The sequence below is a fragment of the Pungitius pungitius genome, chromosome 1, assembly GCF_949316345.1.
Source record: "Pungitius pungitius chromosome 1, fPunPun2.1, whole genome shotgun sequence".
Taxonomy (NCBI): domain Eukaryota; kingdom Metazoa; phylum Chordata; class Actinopteri; order Perciformes; family Gasterosteidae; genus Pungitius; species Pungitius pungitius.
Window position 1 is genome coordinate 18,572,858 of NC_084900.1, and position 17,850 is coordinate 18,590,707.

Consider the following 17,850-nt stretch of genomic DNA (forward strand, 5'->3'; position numbering starts at 1 on the left):
AATACTCTTCCACACTATGGCTATAAAACATATCTCTGCCCCCCTCCCACACTGTCTGCACACATTTAACCCCAAGGTCACACCTGATCAGTAGAAGTGATACCTGCACAGGGCGTTGCTCTGGTCCGATAAAAGGGAGCATTAGTAAGAAACAATGAGATCATTATTAACACTGCTGTGTATTCATCCCGCTGAGAACATGCGATGGGATGCAACATCCCAGATTATCTGTGCTATCACGACCAGATTATCATCCGACTGCACATCTGCGCTGAGCAGAGCTCACTACCTTGAATTAGACTTTGGAGTTTGTATTACTTTTGGATGCTATGCCAGAGCGGTGATGTGATCTTGCTATCTGGTTGTCTGTCGACCCGTTGCGACTCTGCAGCAGGGTTTCAGCTCAGTGTAAACCCTGCGCGTCATTGTCAGAGCCAGCAAGAGTACAAATAATGAGATGATCAGCATAGTGTTGTTTTTAGGGGGAGGACACAGGGCTTTCACCTAGGAACCACCATCTTGGTCCGGTGTGCTCATTGAACTGTGGGAGGGTTTTCATTTTGATTGGAGCAATGCGGTCGAGACAGTGAGTTTTAACAATCCAGATTGTGTTTGAATGGAGATACAATGTCAGGCTGAAAAATTAAAAACTTGAAAAAAACAAGCGATGGGGTGAGGTTTGTCTACTAAAAAGGGTGACAGGTCGAGGACCTGACCGTTGAAACGCGTCCTTTATCTCACTGTAAGGGACTGATGCGATCTAGTCTCCAGGTATGGAGCATCAAGCACAAGATACAGTACTATTAGTAACACTCAGAATACTGGAGATACTAGATTTAGGTCATGGACATTTTGTAATGAGATGGTTGCACCTCCGTGGTCTTTAAACACATTGCATTGAGAACCACCTCATTGCCCTCTGCTGCTGATCTCGTTGTGTTCTGTCTGGATTTGGAGGGGTTGTCACATTCAGCTATTGAACCTCTGCGACAAAAAGCATTAGCCAGGAGCACATCTGTCCACGGGGCTAATCCGCAACGAGGCCGGTCCGTTGCATAATGCTCCCACTGGGCATCGGTGCTGCTGGAGCAGAGAGGGAGGCCGGCCGAGTGGACCTAGTTCATCTTCTCTGTCTGTGGCGGAGCGGCAGCAACCTGCTGGTTTCTCCCCTTAATGTCACTTCCCTTTGCGCTATGTTTAGTCCCCACATCTGTGCTTTAGTGTGCATTCTGGGTATCCCCTTGTTGTTCTTTGTTGAAGCAATAAAACTCTCATTTTGACATCACGCACGAGTTTACAATGCCTGTCCAGTTAAGACACGGGCTGAAAGCTGAGATCTAGTCAGCTCGTTAGGATTTAGCCAGAAATGAATATACTCTCTGCTGTGTGTGTGTGTGTGTGTGTGTGTGTGTGTGGTTTTGTTGTGGCTCAGTAGACTGAGTGTGCTGCTTATAGAACCATTGTTGCATTTAAGCTGCACAGTAAACAGCTGAGATCCAGTTGAGCTTTCTGTAAAGTATGTATATATATATATATAACTCCCAACCAAGAGTTTGATTTTGGTGAAAAATGGTCTTGCATGTAGCTGGTGTTCAAATTTCGGATGTTGATAAGACGACCTGTGTCATGTCACAATGACGCAGCATCTCGTTATGGAAACTCCAACGAGGTTCCACGGAAACAAGCACGGCAACGACAGTGACGGATGGTGTAGCAATATTGTTGTCCGGGTAGAAATCGGGAGAAATTCGGGAGAAAGGTCGGTCCGGGAGATTTTCGGGAGGGGCTTTGAAATTCTGGAGTCTCCTGGAAAAATCGGGAGGGTTGACATGTATGTAAGAAGATGCGGAGACATGAGTGAAAAATCAATAGCTCAACTTGAGTGTGAGGTTTGACTTTGGTAAAGGTTGAAATGCTCATTACCGCAGTATGTCTGTATCAATATGATCTGTCTTGACAGTGCTGGAGAATGTGTAGTGGGGGAAGCTGTGAGACAAGTGGGACAAACTGCACTGAAATGAGTCCCTAAATAAACTTCTTACAGCATTAGTGGCATAGCTAACTAGTTAGCATCCAGCTACGTTTGAGATCCGTTGTGACAGACTAGTGGTGGTGACTTCGCCTTCCGTTAGAGGCGTGAAATCTCTGAAACAGATGTGGCCTCGTGCTCCCAAATGTTAGCAGGCTCTATTTCACCTCTAGTACTTGGTCCTTAGTTTGTAACAGGGTTTATTTATATTCTATCAGCAAGCCCAAACTTTGTCTGTCACTCTGCATTTTGAGATTGAATACAGTAAGAAAGGAATCTAGCGTTTCACAGACCAGCTCTACTTCTTCATGCTCCCACGCAGGACAGACTCTGGAGGGGCGCATTCACTAGATGTCTTCTACCCTTAACACTGAAACCTCTTCACTCTGTCTGGATAATGTTCTGGATCGACACCTCTAAAGTCAAAGATGTTGGGTATGATTAAAGTACCTTAAGTGAGTGCCAGTAACCCCACTAGGTAAAGGGCATTCTTTTCAATGCAACCATTCCGTGTTTCTGAAGCACTCGTCAGTGTTGATCCAGTGAGAGTGGCTCCTGCCAGTGCTGATAACGGGGAAATGTCTTCAAGGTTGCTTTTGATAAAGCCACGAGTCCGCCCCAGTAAAAAGCCTTCACCCTCACTCCTAAGGAATGCAGAAAATATTTGCTCAACCTCCTCCATGTTGCAACATCGGCAGGCAGGGAACCACATACGTGTTTGTGTGTGTGTGTGTGTGTGTTAGGCTGGGAGTGCCTGTCCTGAAATAGTTTTTTCATACTGGAATTCATGGGCTTCATTAATGCCGTCTCCTACGCCGTGATCTTTTGTTTGGACCTTTCTGCTGGTTTCAGTGTTGTGTTTATTTTCTCTTTTAAACATGCAAATAACCTAGATCAGGAATCAGGAATCCGGAATCAGGAAACGTTTATTGCCATAGTATGTTGTACATACATGGAAATTGTCTTGGCGGAAGGTGCATGAAGACAGTACAATAAAGACAACATAGTGCAAATGAGATAAAAATAGAATAAAATAAAAGTATAACAAAATATAAAATATAAGCTTTGGGTTAGTACGCTAAAAACTAGAGCTATGGGTTAGTAAGTTAGAGGAGATAAGATAGAATTAGGAATAAAAATAAGGATAAAGTGCACCAACTAAACAAAGTGACGGGTGACAGGTGAAAGTGACACAGTGATGATGAGCGTGGGAGTCAGAGTCAGTCAGGGGGGGGCCCGGGCTCTGTTGATGAGCCCGACTGCCGAAGGGAAGAAACTGTTCGTGTGGCGGGACGTCTTAGTCCTGATGGACCTCAGCCTCCTGCCGGATGGAAGGGGCACAAACAGTTCATGTCCAGGGTGGGAGGGGTCGGCTGCAATCTTTCTGGCCCGCTTCAGAGTCCTGGCAGCGAACAAGTCCTGAAGAGACGGAAGATTGCAGCCAATCACCCTCTCCGCAGAGTGGATGACACACTGCAGCCTGCCCTTGTCCTTGGCTGTGGCTGCAGCGTACCACACGGTGATGGAGGAGCAGAGGATGGACTCGATGATGGCTGTGTAGAAGTGCACCATCATCGTCTTTGGCAGGTTGAATTTCTTCAGCTGCCTCAGGAAGAACATCCTCTGCTGGGCCTTTTTGGTGATGGAGCAGATGTTCAGCTCCCACTTGAGGTCCTGGGTGATGATTGCGCCCAGGAAACGGAAGGAGTCCACAGTGGTGACGGGGGAGTCACCCAAGGTGAGGGGGGAAGGTGGGGCTGCGTTCTTCCTGAAGTCCACGACCATCTCCACTGTCTTCAGGGCGTTAAGCTCCAGGTTGTTCTCACTGCACCACGTCACCAGGTGGTCAGACTCCCACCTGTAGGCGGATTCGTCCCCACCAGAGATTAGTCCAATGAGGGTGGTGTCATCCGCAAACTTCAGGAGCTTGACAGGACAATTTCTGTAAAAATGTACATTCTATGAGTATGGATGGGGAGGTGATGGGCCAGTAAGGTGGAGGTGATGGGACAGTGAGGGGGAGGTGAAGGGACAGTAAGGTGGAGGTGATGGGACAGTGAGGGGGAGGTGATGGGACAGTGAGGGGGAGGTGATGGGACAGTAAGGTGGAGGTGATGGGACAGTGAGGGGGATGTGATGGGACAGTGACTGGGAGGTGATGGGACATTAAGGGGGAGGTGATGGGGCAGTAAGGTGGAGGTGATGGGACAGTGAGGGGGAGGTGATGGGACAGTAAGGTGGAGGTGACGGGACAGTAAGGTGGAGGTGATGGGACAGTAAGGTGGAGGTGACAGGACAGTGAGGTGGAGGTGATGGGACAGTGAGGTGGAGGTGATGGGACAGTGAGCTGGTGGTGATGGGACAGTGAGGGGGAGATGATGGGACAGTGAGGGGGAGGTGATGGGACAGTGAGGTGGAGGTGATGGGACAGTGAGGGGGATGTGATGGGACAGTGAGGGGGATGTGATGGGACAGTGACTGGGAGGTGATGGGACATTAAGGGGGAGGTGATGGGACAGTAAGGTGGAGGTGATGGGACAGTGACTGGGAGATGATGGGACAGTAAGGGGGAGGTGATGGGACAGTGAGTATTTTTGGGGGGAGTTTTTCCTGTACTGATGACCGTGTTCTGGGATCGAGGATGTCATGTGTGCCCGAGTTTAAAGCCGTCAGAGGCAAATCAGTGATTGAAATTGAAAGTTAGACCCATTGATATAAAATCAGTGCTTAGAAGAAAGGATTATTTTAATTTTAGGATGTGTTTGACGTGGTACAATCAAATTAGGGATGTCAGCTAACTGGTACTGTACGCATCTTTAGCTGCTTAATTAGGAGATGGTATCCTACTACAACGAACTGGAAGTTAGAATCTGTCTGTTTCCAAATGTGTTCCTTTTGTCCGCGCTGCGTTGCGTCCTCTTACAAGCTGACATGTTTTTGTCACGTTTTAATAGAAAGTGACTTCCAAAAACGCTCGTCAAAGCAAACTACGAAGAGGGCTGCATCTCTGTGTGCTGCATGAATACAAAGAGCCTATTATCTTTGGGTCTCTGCTGTGGATGCTAGACCCCAGTGTTGGTGTGGTGCTTTTGGTCTTTGCTTTTCCTCGGTCTCAGTCTTGAGTATAGTTTCTTGGTCTTGGACTTGGTCTCAAGCCCTTAAAGCCGTGGTCTTGAATACATTGTTGTTCTATGGGGCAACACAGCGCGCTCCATCGGGTCTCTGGAGGTACTGGAGTACACAGTGTGGTGATTGCATCCACAGACAGGTCTCTGGGAAAGTGCACATGACGTCCAGGATGGGCTCCGAAGGCACAGCACAGCCACTAAAAATAGTCCTAGAGGTTTAAATTTAGGTTGAGACGTGTGGAGTGCAGAAGACACGGCTCCGGGATGCGGCTGCCATCTTGTGGGTAAAACGAGGCAACTGATGCACGCAGCGCAACGCATTTTCCTGAGAAAAACGTTGATCCCCGTCAACAAAGTGAGGATTATTTCATGCACACGCACGCAGAGAATTAGTGCACGCTTGCTGCACTGGTGTGAATGGGCAGTGTGACAAGAAGATGAAGAGGAGCAGCCTGAAGGGAAATGGAAGCGAATAAAACGGGAGTGGAGAGAGAGAGCCACACAGAGGCTCGGGCAAAGCTGCTCTACTAGAAGAGGAGGAGGAAGCCGAAAGGAGAGACGTGCCATCGGCTGTGAAGGAGAGGGAGCTCTAACACCCGGCAGGAGGGATGCTGCTCACGCTGCTCTTCTACCTCCGAGTCAAAGGTAGGGACATCTAGGATCAGGGTCACCTGAGGGCTGCTGCTTGCCGGCATTAGCATTCACACTGTGATGCAATGAGGCTGATGGAACGCTGTGTCCCTTCTGTGCGTGCCTCGTATGGAGCAGGAAGTAGAACGGAGCCTGTGCAGTGTGGCTCCTGGCTGTGTCTCTGGACCGGGGATTAATGTCCCCGTTACAGGCCTTCTCTTTATGTCCATTTGAGGACAGTGTGGCTTTTAGTCTAAAGCAGAACAACAATTAGGAATTCAGTTATAGGATCCATGCTGTAGCAGATAGACCGACCGATATCTACGACTACTGGTTATTTCACTGTGAGAGAATGGTCATCTTTGTATAATTATTCTGTACCAAACAAATATATATTCTTAAGTCTGCACACTATGATGGGCAAGCCACGACATCTCTGGACAGTGTTTTCCTTTTTTACATATTTTCCTTTCATGAAATGCTAGATGAGTTATTACACGTGCAGTCTGTAAATTACATCAATTACTGAAATATGGAATAACAGAAAAACAAGAAATGGGGTCAGTTTGATATATTTCTTTAGAACTGTCAACTGGTTCCATCTGCCATCAAACCTGACTTAAATATACATTCATGTTACAGAAGCAGCAAGATGCTGATGACTGATGATCAGCTTTACAAAACATAAAATGTGAAAATGCCACAAAATCTTTTAGTATTCTTCTTTTTCCTGTTTCTCTGTTTACCAAACTATGAGTCCTCCTCAAAGTGAAGCTCTAAACACTATGTAGAACCCAGAAATCCACTCTTAAACCAAACACTCACTGAATGTCATCTTTATTTTTGTAGGTGTAGAAATACTGGAACCATCCATGTCTGTGTTTCTTAACTGCATTATCTAATCCTTAGTTCTGGTTCTGACCGTGAGGTAAAAAGTATTTCACTGGTAGTCAGGCAGCATTTGATGCTGGCTGTGGGTTTAGGGGGCGCTTGGTTTGAATGGCAGCAGAGTTTGTAGTGCAGCGTGATGCATTTTTAACAACAGCATCCCAGTCAGTCCCTGTGCATTTACACACCACCAAACAAAGAACATTAACGAGATGCCTTATGGGACAGGAGAGATCACAGCAAAGGAGCCTGCACAGCATAAATGCACGGGACCTGCCACATATTTACACATCTGGATAAAACGTCACACCCAGACTGTTCTAAAAGACCTCCTGGTTACAGAGGTATCATCGTTTAGGAAGCGAAATAATATCTCTTTGTCGTATTATTCATGCCAGATCTTTTCTCTCCAGGAGCGACTTTACATCTTGCTTTTGAATGTTGGGAAGTGTCTATTGGGAAAGATGATCCTGATGTCTGAGAAACCAATGTCTCCATGTGATGCCAGTGGTTTGACATGGATGGGATGGGGGGGAATAGCTGAGCACACTTTGCAAAGCACCTTGACTTGACTCCTCAATGCGAATCAAATTTCCGGGACCCCGACTTTGAAATTGAGTGTCCTTTGTGGTTTAGTGCACTAAAGTTCTCTCCTTCTTTATCTGGAGCGCGCTGATTAAAAGGACAGCAGAATACATGCTTTAATTAGAAGTCGGACTAAGAGAGTTAATCATGGCACTGCAGAGCATCCTTCATCCCCGAGGTGTGACACAGTCTAAAAATGCTTCAGGGCTGCTTCTTCCGACGTGTACAGGAAATAACTTGGCACCTTAGAACCCTCATTGAGGAATGGGATCAGCCACACGCTGCCGAGTGCCTCTGATTCCTCAAGAACTTGTTTTTTTTCTGTATGTCTGTGAGAGACGGGGGGCTTGTGTGCTGCTACTTTCCTGCGAGTGAGAGGAACAATGTCTGGAAGTGAGTCCAGCCCTTTCAGATGTCAGATGTGGCAGTACCACCCTGCCCTCCCACAGGGGAAGCGGGCCCCCCACTGTTGTTCACACCGACGACATGGCGGGACTGTGTGCTTTGGCCTTTGCATCCAGAGGTAAAGTGCTGTGTTCTTCATGTCCTCTCTAGCCTGCTTCCTTCTGACTCACTGAGGCACCTTGGTAGCAAAGTGGGCCGATGCCTTGGTGGTTCCCCGGAGGGACGGTCGGTAATGGGCCAGCTAATGGGACGCTGGCTTCACTCTCATGCTGGGAGCATGTGTGACTATATTTAAATTGTTGTGAAGGAGTAATCCATCAGTTGTAACCATGTGTTGACAATGTGATTATTATGGGTTACACAGGCAACAACTGACTGGGAACTTCCATCTTTGGTGTATTCATCTCAGTTTGAGCGTAACATGATGTGTAGGTTCACCTTCAATCACACAATACATGTCTTCCCCCTTCGACTCCATGGCTCACCCACTAACGCTGGCACGGGGTAGGCACTCTGATCAGAGCAGAGATGCTCACGAGTCGCACTCGAGTCCGAGTCTCAAACTCAAGTCCCCATCTCTGGATCAGAGGGAAGTCACAGGAGACCCTGGAGGGCGTCTCTGTGTCTCTTCTGCGCTCTGCTCTTTACTGTCCTGACTCAGACATATTAGAATCAGTAAGACCAAGGCACAGCTGTTGAGTGTACACTGTACATCAACATTTGCCAGTACCCTTAAAGTGATACTGATACCAATGCTGCCTCACTGCACGGCACTCAGTTACCTGCAGCAATGACCTCATCTCCAGGACAGTAGTCAAGTTTGGGGTTAGACAAAGAAGAGCCTTTTAAACAAGATGTGAGTTGTCTGATAAAACTCATCTGGAACATTGATTCACACCATTGCTCCGGTATGTTCCACCTGATGGTCGAACCATTTTTGGGATTTGTTGCTAGGGTGGACTTCTACTTTGAGAAAACATCCTCCCAGCCAGCTAACAATAGCTGCTATATGATGGGCTGTGGCTACCATAGCAACAGAGGCAAAAGGATGAGTGAATGAACCCATCCATTCCCATCATCGTAGGTACGAACTAGACTGGAAACCAGTCCAGACGGAGGAGGCACGGGAGAGATGCTAGTGAATAATTAGTGAGAGTCTGGAAGGCAATGCATGTTGTGGCTGAGCCAAACACGTCACGTCACGCTCTGAGGAGTCCTTTGTGGCCACACGTTCAAAAGGGTACATAATGGGTTGGTTTGTATGGCATCGGGTTTATCAGTCAATGCTTGAAGCTGAGTGATGTGCTCATCGCCCTTAATGAGTCACCCCTTCATCAATATGTCTTCCTCCGAGCAGAGAGTCAGCAGAAGGAGTTTGACCAACGTAGCCCTTTGCAGGCAGCCGCATAGAGGAGCATTTCAGGAGCTAAACCTAAATAAAAATGATCCCTTATTGGTTTCCACAATTATTACAAAACTGTCTGCCATTACCTTCCGACTTCTCCTCCCTTTCTTCTGCGAGGTCTCGATCACTGCAAAAGGGAACCTTTGTTATTTATTTAGCCGGTTGTTGTGAATAGTGGATGTATCATTCTTAGAAATAGGGCCTGTTTTTATTTAATGCTATTATGCAACGTCTTTACTTTTTCATTTATGTTGATGTCTAGCAGCTGCATAGTTTCATTGTACAGTTTTAAATTCAATTCAAAAGTAATATTTAACAGCAGTATCCCACAGTAGATACTGTCAAATTTTTGGTAAATCCCAACTTAAAAATGAATTTTTACTTGATCAAATTAAATATAAAACATATTATCCAGTGCCAGGGCATTACCTTATTATAAGCAGCACCTTCCGAGCAACAGCCAGTTGCAGTGGCAGAGAGAGGGTCAAATGAGAGAGGTGTGTGAGAGAGTGTGTGTGTGTGTGTGTGTGTGTGTGTGTGTGTGTGTGTGCCGCTGGACCTGACCCTTTCCCCCCATCGTTCTCTTCTCCCCATCAAGCCCATTATTCAGTCGCCATGCTGCTACTCCTCAACCGTTTCCTCTCTCTCCTAGAATCCATCTACTGCCGAGGGGCCAGAAGATGGAGGAAGCTCTACCGAGTCAACGGACACCTCTTCCAGGCCAAGCGCTTTAACAGGGTGAGTGTCCTCCTGCTTGGTCCAAGTGGGATGCCTAAATGTCCCTGCAATCCGCTCCACTGGGGACTACAGGAGGGATGAGCCACTGGCTGCTCTGTGAGACACAGCATGTTTTCAAAGGATGTTTGGTGTGTTTGAACAGTTCTAAAGGCTTATTAAGATGTTTATATGGGTTTGTGTTGCCTGTTTAAATCATATCTGAAAATGCACAGAAACTATGTGTAGGGGCCAGGTATTTGGCGCCACCTGGTACGCCCTTTTTTCCTTTGATTGATTAATTGAGTCACGTGGTATTTTTTGGTGTTCAACAGGGATAAAGGGGCGTCTTCAATATTTGGTTTGGAAAGGGAAAGAGAGGGGGTGAGAGACGGAGTTTATATTTTGTTGACCGCAAAGATATTACTGTAAACACCGATGATCATATGAACAGTAAAATAAAAAACTACACTGAACAGTTACGGCATCCGGGTGTCACTCAATCACAGCGCGTCCGCGGATTTTCTCCTCTACTCAGCCCCTCGGCGACACTAAGCAAGTTACGTTGCCTACACTATGCATGAGCATTTATCAGTTTTCATTTCCTCAGTGCCAGTTGATAGGTATATCTTCTACCTTACTGAGAGCATCCATCACCAAGAGGAACGAAGGTGGCGTGGTCACCACTCCCAAGGGGTGTGGCCACCGAATTTCACACCTTTACTGATCGGTATAAATACATGTAGGTAGCCATTGTTCTCGAGTTCGCTGGTTGTAAACAACAGACATGGTCTAGGGATGGTCGTGAGACGGTCCTGTGGCCTGTTGGTGGCAGAGACCAGCGGAGATGTTCTTTTTAGCACAACACCCTTTCATTTTTTAAATACTTTTGATTTTAACTGTTCATTCTAAGATGTCTCCCGTCCGTCTGGTGTTTCTTCATTATTTGGACCCAACATTATTCTACGGGAAAAAAGGATAAAAACCGATACGCACTCTGCTCTGGGTCTTCTCCCCCTCGGTCCTCGATCCGCCGGATCACGTCAATCCACGCCTGGACCCCTTGTCCGGGGAAGTTCTAGCCACTGGCCGGGCGGAGAATTTGCTCCCTCGGTCTTTGTTTCTGACGCTGAGTCGGGGCGTCGACGGGCTTCAGTGTCTCCGCAGGCTGAGGTCCAGGCGCTGGGTATGTTAGGATCTGGGTCACAGCAAATAATATGATAGGTATTTCTGCTACCTAACCGAGAGGTGAGAACAAACCACAGACAAGTCGTATATTTTGCTTTGCAAAGGGGAAGCCCAGCCACACAGCGTATGTAGTGTCGACTTCCGACGAACTTCCCTTTTCAGCTGCCTTTTATCCGCATCCTTCACACATACACAACAACAGTGTGGAACATGGGGGCGGGGGCTTCCTCTGTGTTCTAGAGGGATGCAGAGTTCATATGTAGTGATATCTTGTCCTGTGTTGGGGGTGCAGAGTTCACATTGGGGTGCAGAGTTCACATGCATGCGCTATGTGTACAACATCTTGTGTTACACTCAGCTGGTGCTGTACCACTCCCCAGCTGCACATGATAAATTTGTATAAGATGTTCCAAAAGCATAATGATCACCCACCGTGCGCTATCACAGTTCATTTAAGGTTTCTTCTTTTCTGAGGATTAAGAAAACCTGCATTGATCTGGTCCATACGTGTCTGTTTGTAATTGATTCTGCCTTGATAAGAAGATGTCATTCCCATTCCTAATCCCACCCACAAAGCTGCTTGAGCTACCAATAAGCAACACCTGGATTAAGGCTTGTTTTTATCAGCATGAGGTGTGGGAATACACTTGTGCTACCTATAGAGGCCCTGAGATGTGAATATCAAATGATAATTAAGTGGGATATCACATCAGAATTGGAGTACAGGTGTAGCATTGCACATAACCACACAGGGTTAGCTTTTCCTAAAACAGGACGTCCACTTTAAGGTGTTGTGTAATGCTGGAAGATTCTTTGTGTATAAATAGGCCTTAGGTTCCTAATAGGATACTAGCTTCAGCAAGATCATTTAATGTTGGGGGTTAATGAGAAGGTGTGTACAACACCACTAACTTGAGTCAGTTCCTGTCCCTAAGGAGACCTCACCATGACCCCGACCCACCTCCACTGTCAGTAATGCAGCTCTTAGGATAAACCAGCTCCCATGGGTGCTACAGTCCTAATGTCTAGACATGATCTGTGGAGTCCTGCATTCTCCATGAACGGTGTACAGTATCATTACCCCCTGCAATGGCTTTCCAAGCACCAGTCAGTCCCTGTTTGTGATCATGTTCTCAGGAAATTTTGCTCAGGATGTATGGAGTTATATATATACAGTATATATATATATATATATATATATATTTATATAATGAATTAATCAATGAATTGTATGTGTGCAGCCGTACTGCTTTACTGCGCTGTCTGAGCCAGAGCACCACATTCACTGTACTTTGGTTCATGTGTATCCATGGTATTTCCTCTATTGTGTTGTCTTTGTGTATGTGTAATAGTTTACATGAAACTGCTCATCTGCCGTCTTGACAAGACGGAAGAGATATTTTATTTCAATTAGAATGTCCTGGCGCAATAAAGGATGAATTAATATGAAATTTCAGTTATCTTGACGTTTTAGTTGTTTTTTATTTAATTTGTCCTAATTGTTGTTCTGCAGGATGAAGCTTGATTTGAGCTAATTGGAGACTTGATTCATCTGTTTCCAGTCGGATTTTGTTGTGATGAACTTGTTCATATAAACCGTTGTGCTTTGAGCTGCCTAATCATTTGTTAAGGGGACCGTTTTTCATATTTCTTCAAATAAAAATCATTCCATAATGATAGAATGTGACTTTTTCAGGGCAGATTTCCATTTATAAGATGCTGACTTAGTGCTGTTAACCAGTTGGCTGTCACACTGCGGTTTCACTGACTCTTGTTGCTATGCCAGATTCCAGGCCTCTGGTTGGTTCAGTGCTCAGCATAGAAATACGCCGAGGAGAAGTAGGTCATGTTTCTCCTCCCTCCTCTCACTCAATCCCTCTCCATCCTCCCCCTCGCCTTGTGGATCCCTTTTATTACAGATGAAAGAGTCTCTTTAGCTCCTGTTCCACATCATGTAGCAGAATACAGTCGCACACACTGGCTGTTTGCCTCCACAGGCGGGTGAGGGGGGGGCACCAGCCTCCACAGGCACAGGACATAATGTCCTGTTGACTGCTGAGAGCTGAGCAGAAATGTGTGTTCTCAGAATGAATCTCACGCCGCCCATCGGGTGTCATCAATACACCGTTTGATGTTATTATTTTCTCATTGTGTCACTGTCCCCTCTTAACCTAAATGTGAAATCCATAAATATCATTTGAAAACCATGTGCATTAAGTAAAGTTGAGACATCCAACATCCACTGATAGCAGTCGCTGACATACCAACACACTGTGGTTGCATGTGCATGTGTTTTATTGTTTATGAGGTAAATTAGGTTTACAGTGGCGTGGAAGAAGAATATGTTGCATTTTGGAAATAATATAAATGATATAAAAGCGGTTCAGGTTCATTGTTCTGGGATTTGTTGTCAATATGGGACGATCCTCCTAAGTTTCAGTAGTTTTTATTAACCAGTAGTATTAGCATGGACAGGAAGTGATTGTGGCCAGATGTTGCTACTACGTTGTCTGTTGTCCATTGCCGTACTGTCTGCCGCCATGCACCAACCGCCAAGTCAAATTCCATGTATGTCTGACATATTATGGCAACAAACGACTCCTGATTCCCGAGCTGTTGATGATGACGTGCGCTGTGGGATTGTGACACTGTTATACTGGTTTCATGATGACTGCTGGAGCCTTGTCTCTCTGTGGGCTCGACCTGGTGGATTATCCGGCTGTATTCTGCACGCCATCGCTCAGTGTGTCCTGAATCCGATATCACGTCATCATTTCCCAGCATGCAAGGCTTCCAGGCATTCATATGATGATTTGTAAGGCTGCGTGCTGGACTGGCAATCGATAAAAGCTTATCTCATCTGCTCACTTATGTATTCCAGAGCTGCAGGCAGGCTCCACAGTAACGCATCGAACATCATCTGCACAGACCTGTAGTTATTGTGATCCCACAGCAGAGCATTCTGGGATTACATGAACATCTCCTTCAGCAGTGAGCACATGTCCAGCTAAGTCAAGGCCATCACTGACGGGCCAATGCTACTCAGGTCCAGCTAATGCATCCATTTAATGATTCTTGATCGATTGAAAGCTTTCTTTGAATTGTCCCTTGATTTGTTTCTGTGGAGAATCGTTTCAACATGTTCCTCTGTGGTCCTTACTGCATTAATTGGTATTAAAAGACAAGTGGTATGCAGCCGTTATTAGAGGACGCTGTCTCCTCGTTTTGGTGGTTTGAGGTGCACAAACATTGCTCGTGGACATTTGGATGTAAAGGTTTATTCCAGTCTCTCTGTGCTGCTCACGTCAAACGATGGGTTGCAGGGGATCATTATTTTGCTGAATTGCTATTCCCGAGGTACAGGTCTGCTAGCCTCCATGTTGGTGTGTCCTTGGGTCCACTTGGACACTAACCCCAAATAGCTCCCGGTGCTTTGACTACGGTGTGAATGTTAGTTCAGTGATGGGCAGGTGGCTCTGTGTAATGGAGCTGCTGTCATCAGAGTGTGAATGATGACAGCGTGAGAAAGACTAGACGAGAGATACACAAGTACAGTCCATTTAACTGTTGTTTTGCATGGAAAGGAAACTATCCTACGTATGCAAATATATATATATAAACACCGCCAAGCTGTTATCAGGGTTTGTGTCAGAAAACCATGGTAAACTCATTGCACCCTGGTCTTCTGTTGTTATTCTGATTACTGAAAGAACTGGTAAGAAGAGTGAGGGAGAGTTTGAGAGAGGGATGGGAAGGGGGACCTGGGTGAAGTTTGAAGGGTGGAAAGACACTTCCTGTCACGGTGGTCCCTGATGATGATGATAGAGGCTCTCCTTGGCACATACGGTCTCTACAGTGGTGCTGTGTGCTTGTCTCCTGTTTGAACTCCTCCTGTCTCTTGTCCTTGGCTTGAAGTACCAAACTCTTCATCATGTTTCCCGATATCTGTTTACCCAGAAGAGGAGTGAATATTGTTCAGAACCGAAATAAAAACAATTCAAGAAAGCAAGTAAAAGGACATTGTAATATGTGACCCAGTCTCCTTTCTGTTTGTCCATCACACTTGTACATTGGTAAGTTAATTAACCCTTGACGATGAATCTGTGTCCTGTGTGTTTTGCAGAAAGCCTACTGTGGCCACTGTGCTGAGAGGATATGGGGGCTGGGCGGGCAGGGCTACAAGTGTATCAACTGCAAACTGCTGGTCCATAAGCACTGTCACAGACTCATCCCTCAGACCTGCCAAAGGCTTATGGTGAGTGTGTCCTCTTCCGACGTCTCCACCACAGCCTCTCAGCAAATCCCTCTCCAGCAGAGCTTCATACGCTTATATGCTGCCACGCTTTTAGGGGATCACATCCAACGTAGTAATAGTGTCCCTCATTGCAACTACCGCAAGTTGTTTAATCCAAGTTGGAACAGGAAGTTGTTCTGGAAACTCTAGCACAGAGTTTCAGGGTTTCTCAGGTGTTTGTCATAGTTTGATAACAAAAAGATTCTCTGAAGATCAAACTCGTAGTGGAAGGTCTTTACGGGTAAAGACAGAACTTTTTAAATGTCAGTGCGTTTGAAAGCGTTAATCAGGGAAAAAGATCTAACTCTGCGTAAAGACAGATTAAATTAAAAATAGTACGAAAATATCCATATTCCACTGTGCATTGATCACTGCACTTTTAGCTTGAAGGTTTTTTTTGGACAGAAAGTAGCTGTTTAAGATGTCCCTCGAGGTGTGGTATGGGGATGCACAGTCCTACCAATGAAACATCAAGGAGATCGATGCATTCAAGCGCTCCCTTTGCTTTCATCACTGTCAGATAAGGGACTTGATAAGAGGAAGTGATTGAATGCCACATTGTCACTAGAGCGTCTCTCCAAATGCAGCCTGATTCCTCCCGCTCGCTTCCAGGACTTCAGCCCAACAGTGGAGACTTCTGCCGGTATTTGGGGGAATGTGTCTGGGATACTTAGGAGGTCTTTTGAATTTGTTTGTTCAGGATCCAGTCATGCCATCACAGGAGCCCCCTTCAGATGCCAGGAGTGAGGAAGTTGACCTTCCACCAGAGGACACAGACGGAAGTAAGAACTTCTCTTTTCTACCAGGTCAAGGTGCATCAGTATAAAATACTCCCGTCTCTCTGTCTGTGCGTTCTGAGCCTCAAGCGTTTTAATAACACTTGGACAATGTAGAAGCACCTGGGACTAGTTCCCACACCTGCCATGGCTCATCTCAACGACCTCATCCATTCCTCACATCCAGGGGGCAGTCTTAAGAGCAGCATACACATGAGTAAACTGACTGTAGAACTGTATTGGATGAGACGTTAGATTTCTCTGTATGCTCCTTTCCATAATGTTGTCGGTCAATTTGAGACCCGGCCTTAAGTAGTTAGTTTCCCTGAATACAGAGCACTGTATGTGAGTGTTGTGCCTGAACGCGTTCATTGAACGATAGTTCATGAACTCGTTCATATTTTGGGCGAACGTGAACTGAACGTACTGTATTAATGCCCGATGAACGTTACTGTGAACTCGTTCATTCTGGTGTCTATGCTTTCAGGTTAACATCGTTCAATAGGGTGCCAGATTTCTATAGAAAACACACCGTAAACGCGCCTTAATAAGTAGCGGAAAAAACACCCAATCTGGCAACACCAGCCACCAGTGTCGCACCGCTGCATGCGTCATCAAAAAAAAAGAAATGCATGGAGGCGACAACTGCATGTAGCAAAGAGGCGTATAATAATTTAAATGAGTTTTATGAAGTTACTGACAAGGTCAGTGAGGATGGGAGGAATCTGACCTTTCTTTGCAAACATTTGCACTTTAATGATTACTGTCATGTTTTTCTTTTAATAATTCTTTATTTTAAAAGACCACTCAAGCAGCATGTGTTTGAGAATGTACTGTAGGGGTGGAGTGAATGGACAGCAACATTAAAGCAACAAAGGGGAAATGATGTCCCCTCAATGCTAATGTAAACCCTGGTTGGATAAGGATTCAAAATTGGATATGAAGATTAAATCTGATGCATAGCTTCAGTGTTAAAACTGATCAAATAATTGCTATCTGTGGTTCTATATGGGTTTTGGCAATAATTTTGAAAAATAATAGCTTGCAGCAACATATGGAAAAAAAGAACTGAACTAGTTGGAACTGTGAACTTAGTTCAAATATTTTGAAGTTTAAACTATGAACTGAACTAGTTCATTTAAAAATTTGTGAACTGAACTTTGAACTAGTTCATGTAGAAAGTGAACTTTCCCAACACTGGTGACCTCTGACTTGGGCTTTCAGTGGGGAAACCCTTACGGCAGCTCCAAGTACACTCTCAAACCATCCACAGCTGCCATCACCCCAAAAGGCTGTAAATGGATCAATGCGGGTACCAATGAAGGCCCCATTTGAGGATTCACAGGATGTTAAACCCAGACTTTGATCAGAAGATTCTCTTTAGACCCGGTAGCTTCACCTGTCACTCACCATCAGCAATAGTAGACCACATTGCTGCTCTCTGATTGGGCCCCACAGAAAACAGTGGGGAGGGGGCAGAGAAGGGGGGTGGCTGAGGATTGACCTAGTTTGGTGGGTAGCTGGACTTCATTCTGTATACTCTACTTCCCCCTACTGGCCAGAGAAGGAAGCGCATGTTAAACCCGTCACTGCAGATGTGCTTATGTCACATTGTAAATGTCCATTTCTGTGTCTGCAGTACCTTTTCTACCACACAACTTTACAGTGGAAACGACACAGGATGCAGATACACAGGTGAGAATTCACTGACGTTTGACAGAAGTTTGCTTCTGTTAAAGAATCATCATGTGAAAATGATCACTCCTCTGCCTAAAACTTGAACACGTTCATCAGTAATCCTCTGCCCC

The 17,850-nt window shown here is 45.7% G+C and overlaps 1 protein-coding gene across 3 annotated transcripts in view; it reads left to right on the forward strand.

The window, feature by feature from the left end:
• prkcz (protein kinase C, zeta) overlaps positions 1-17,850 on the forward strand; it is a 70,299-nt gene that overhangs the window by 26,261 nt on the left and 26,188 nt on the right. For 2 of the 3 annotated variants that reach the window (XM_062562938.1, XM_062562947.1), the window contains 4 exons: positions 9,723-9,808; positions 15,096-15,227; positions 15,967-16,048; positions 17,682-17,737. In XM_062562938.1, the coding sequence (XP_062418922.1) occupies positions 9,723-9,808; positions 15,096-15,227; positions 15,967-16,048; positions 17,682-17,737 (356 nt within the window). Of the gene's footprint in view, positions 1-5,373; positions 5,803-9,722; positions 9,809-15,095; positions 15,228-15,966; positions 16,049-17,681; positions 17,738-17,850 lie in introns of those variants that run through there. The other variant, XM_062562944.1, reaches the window with a different exon arrangement.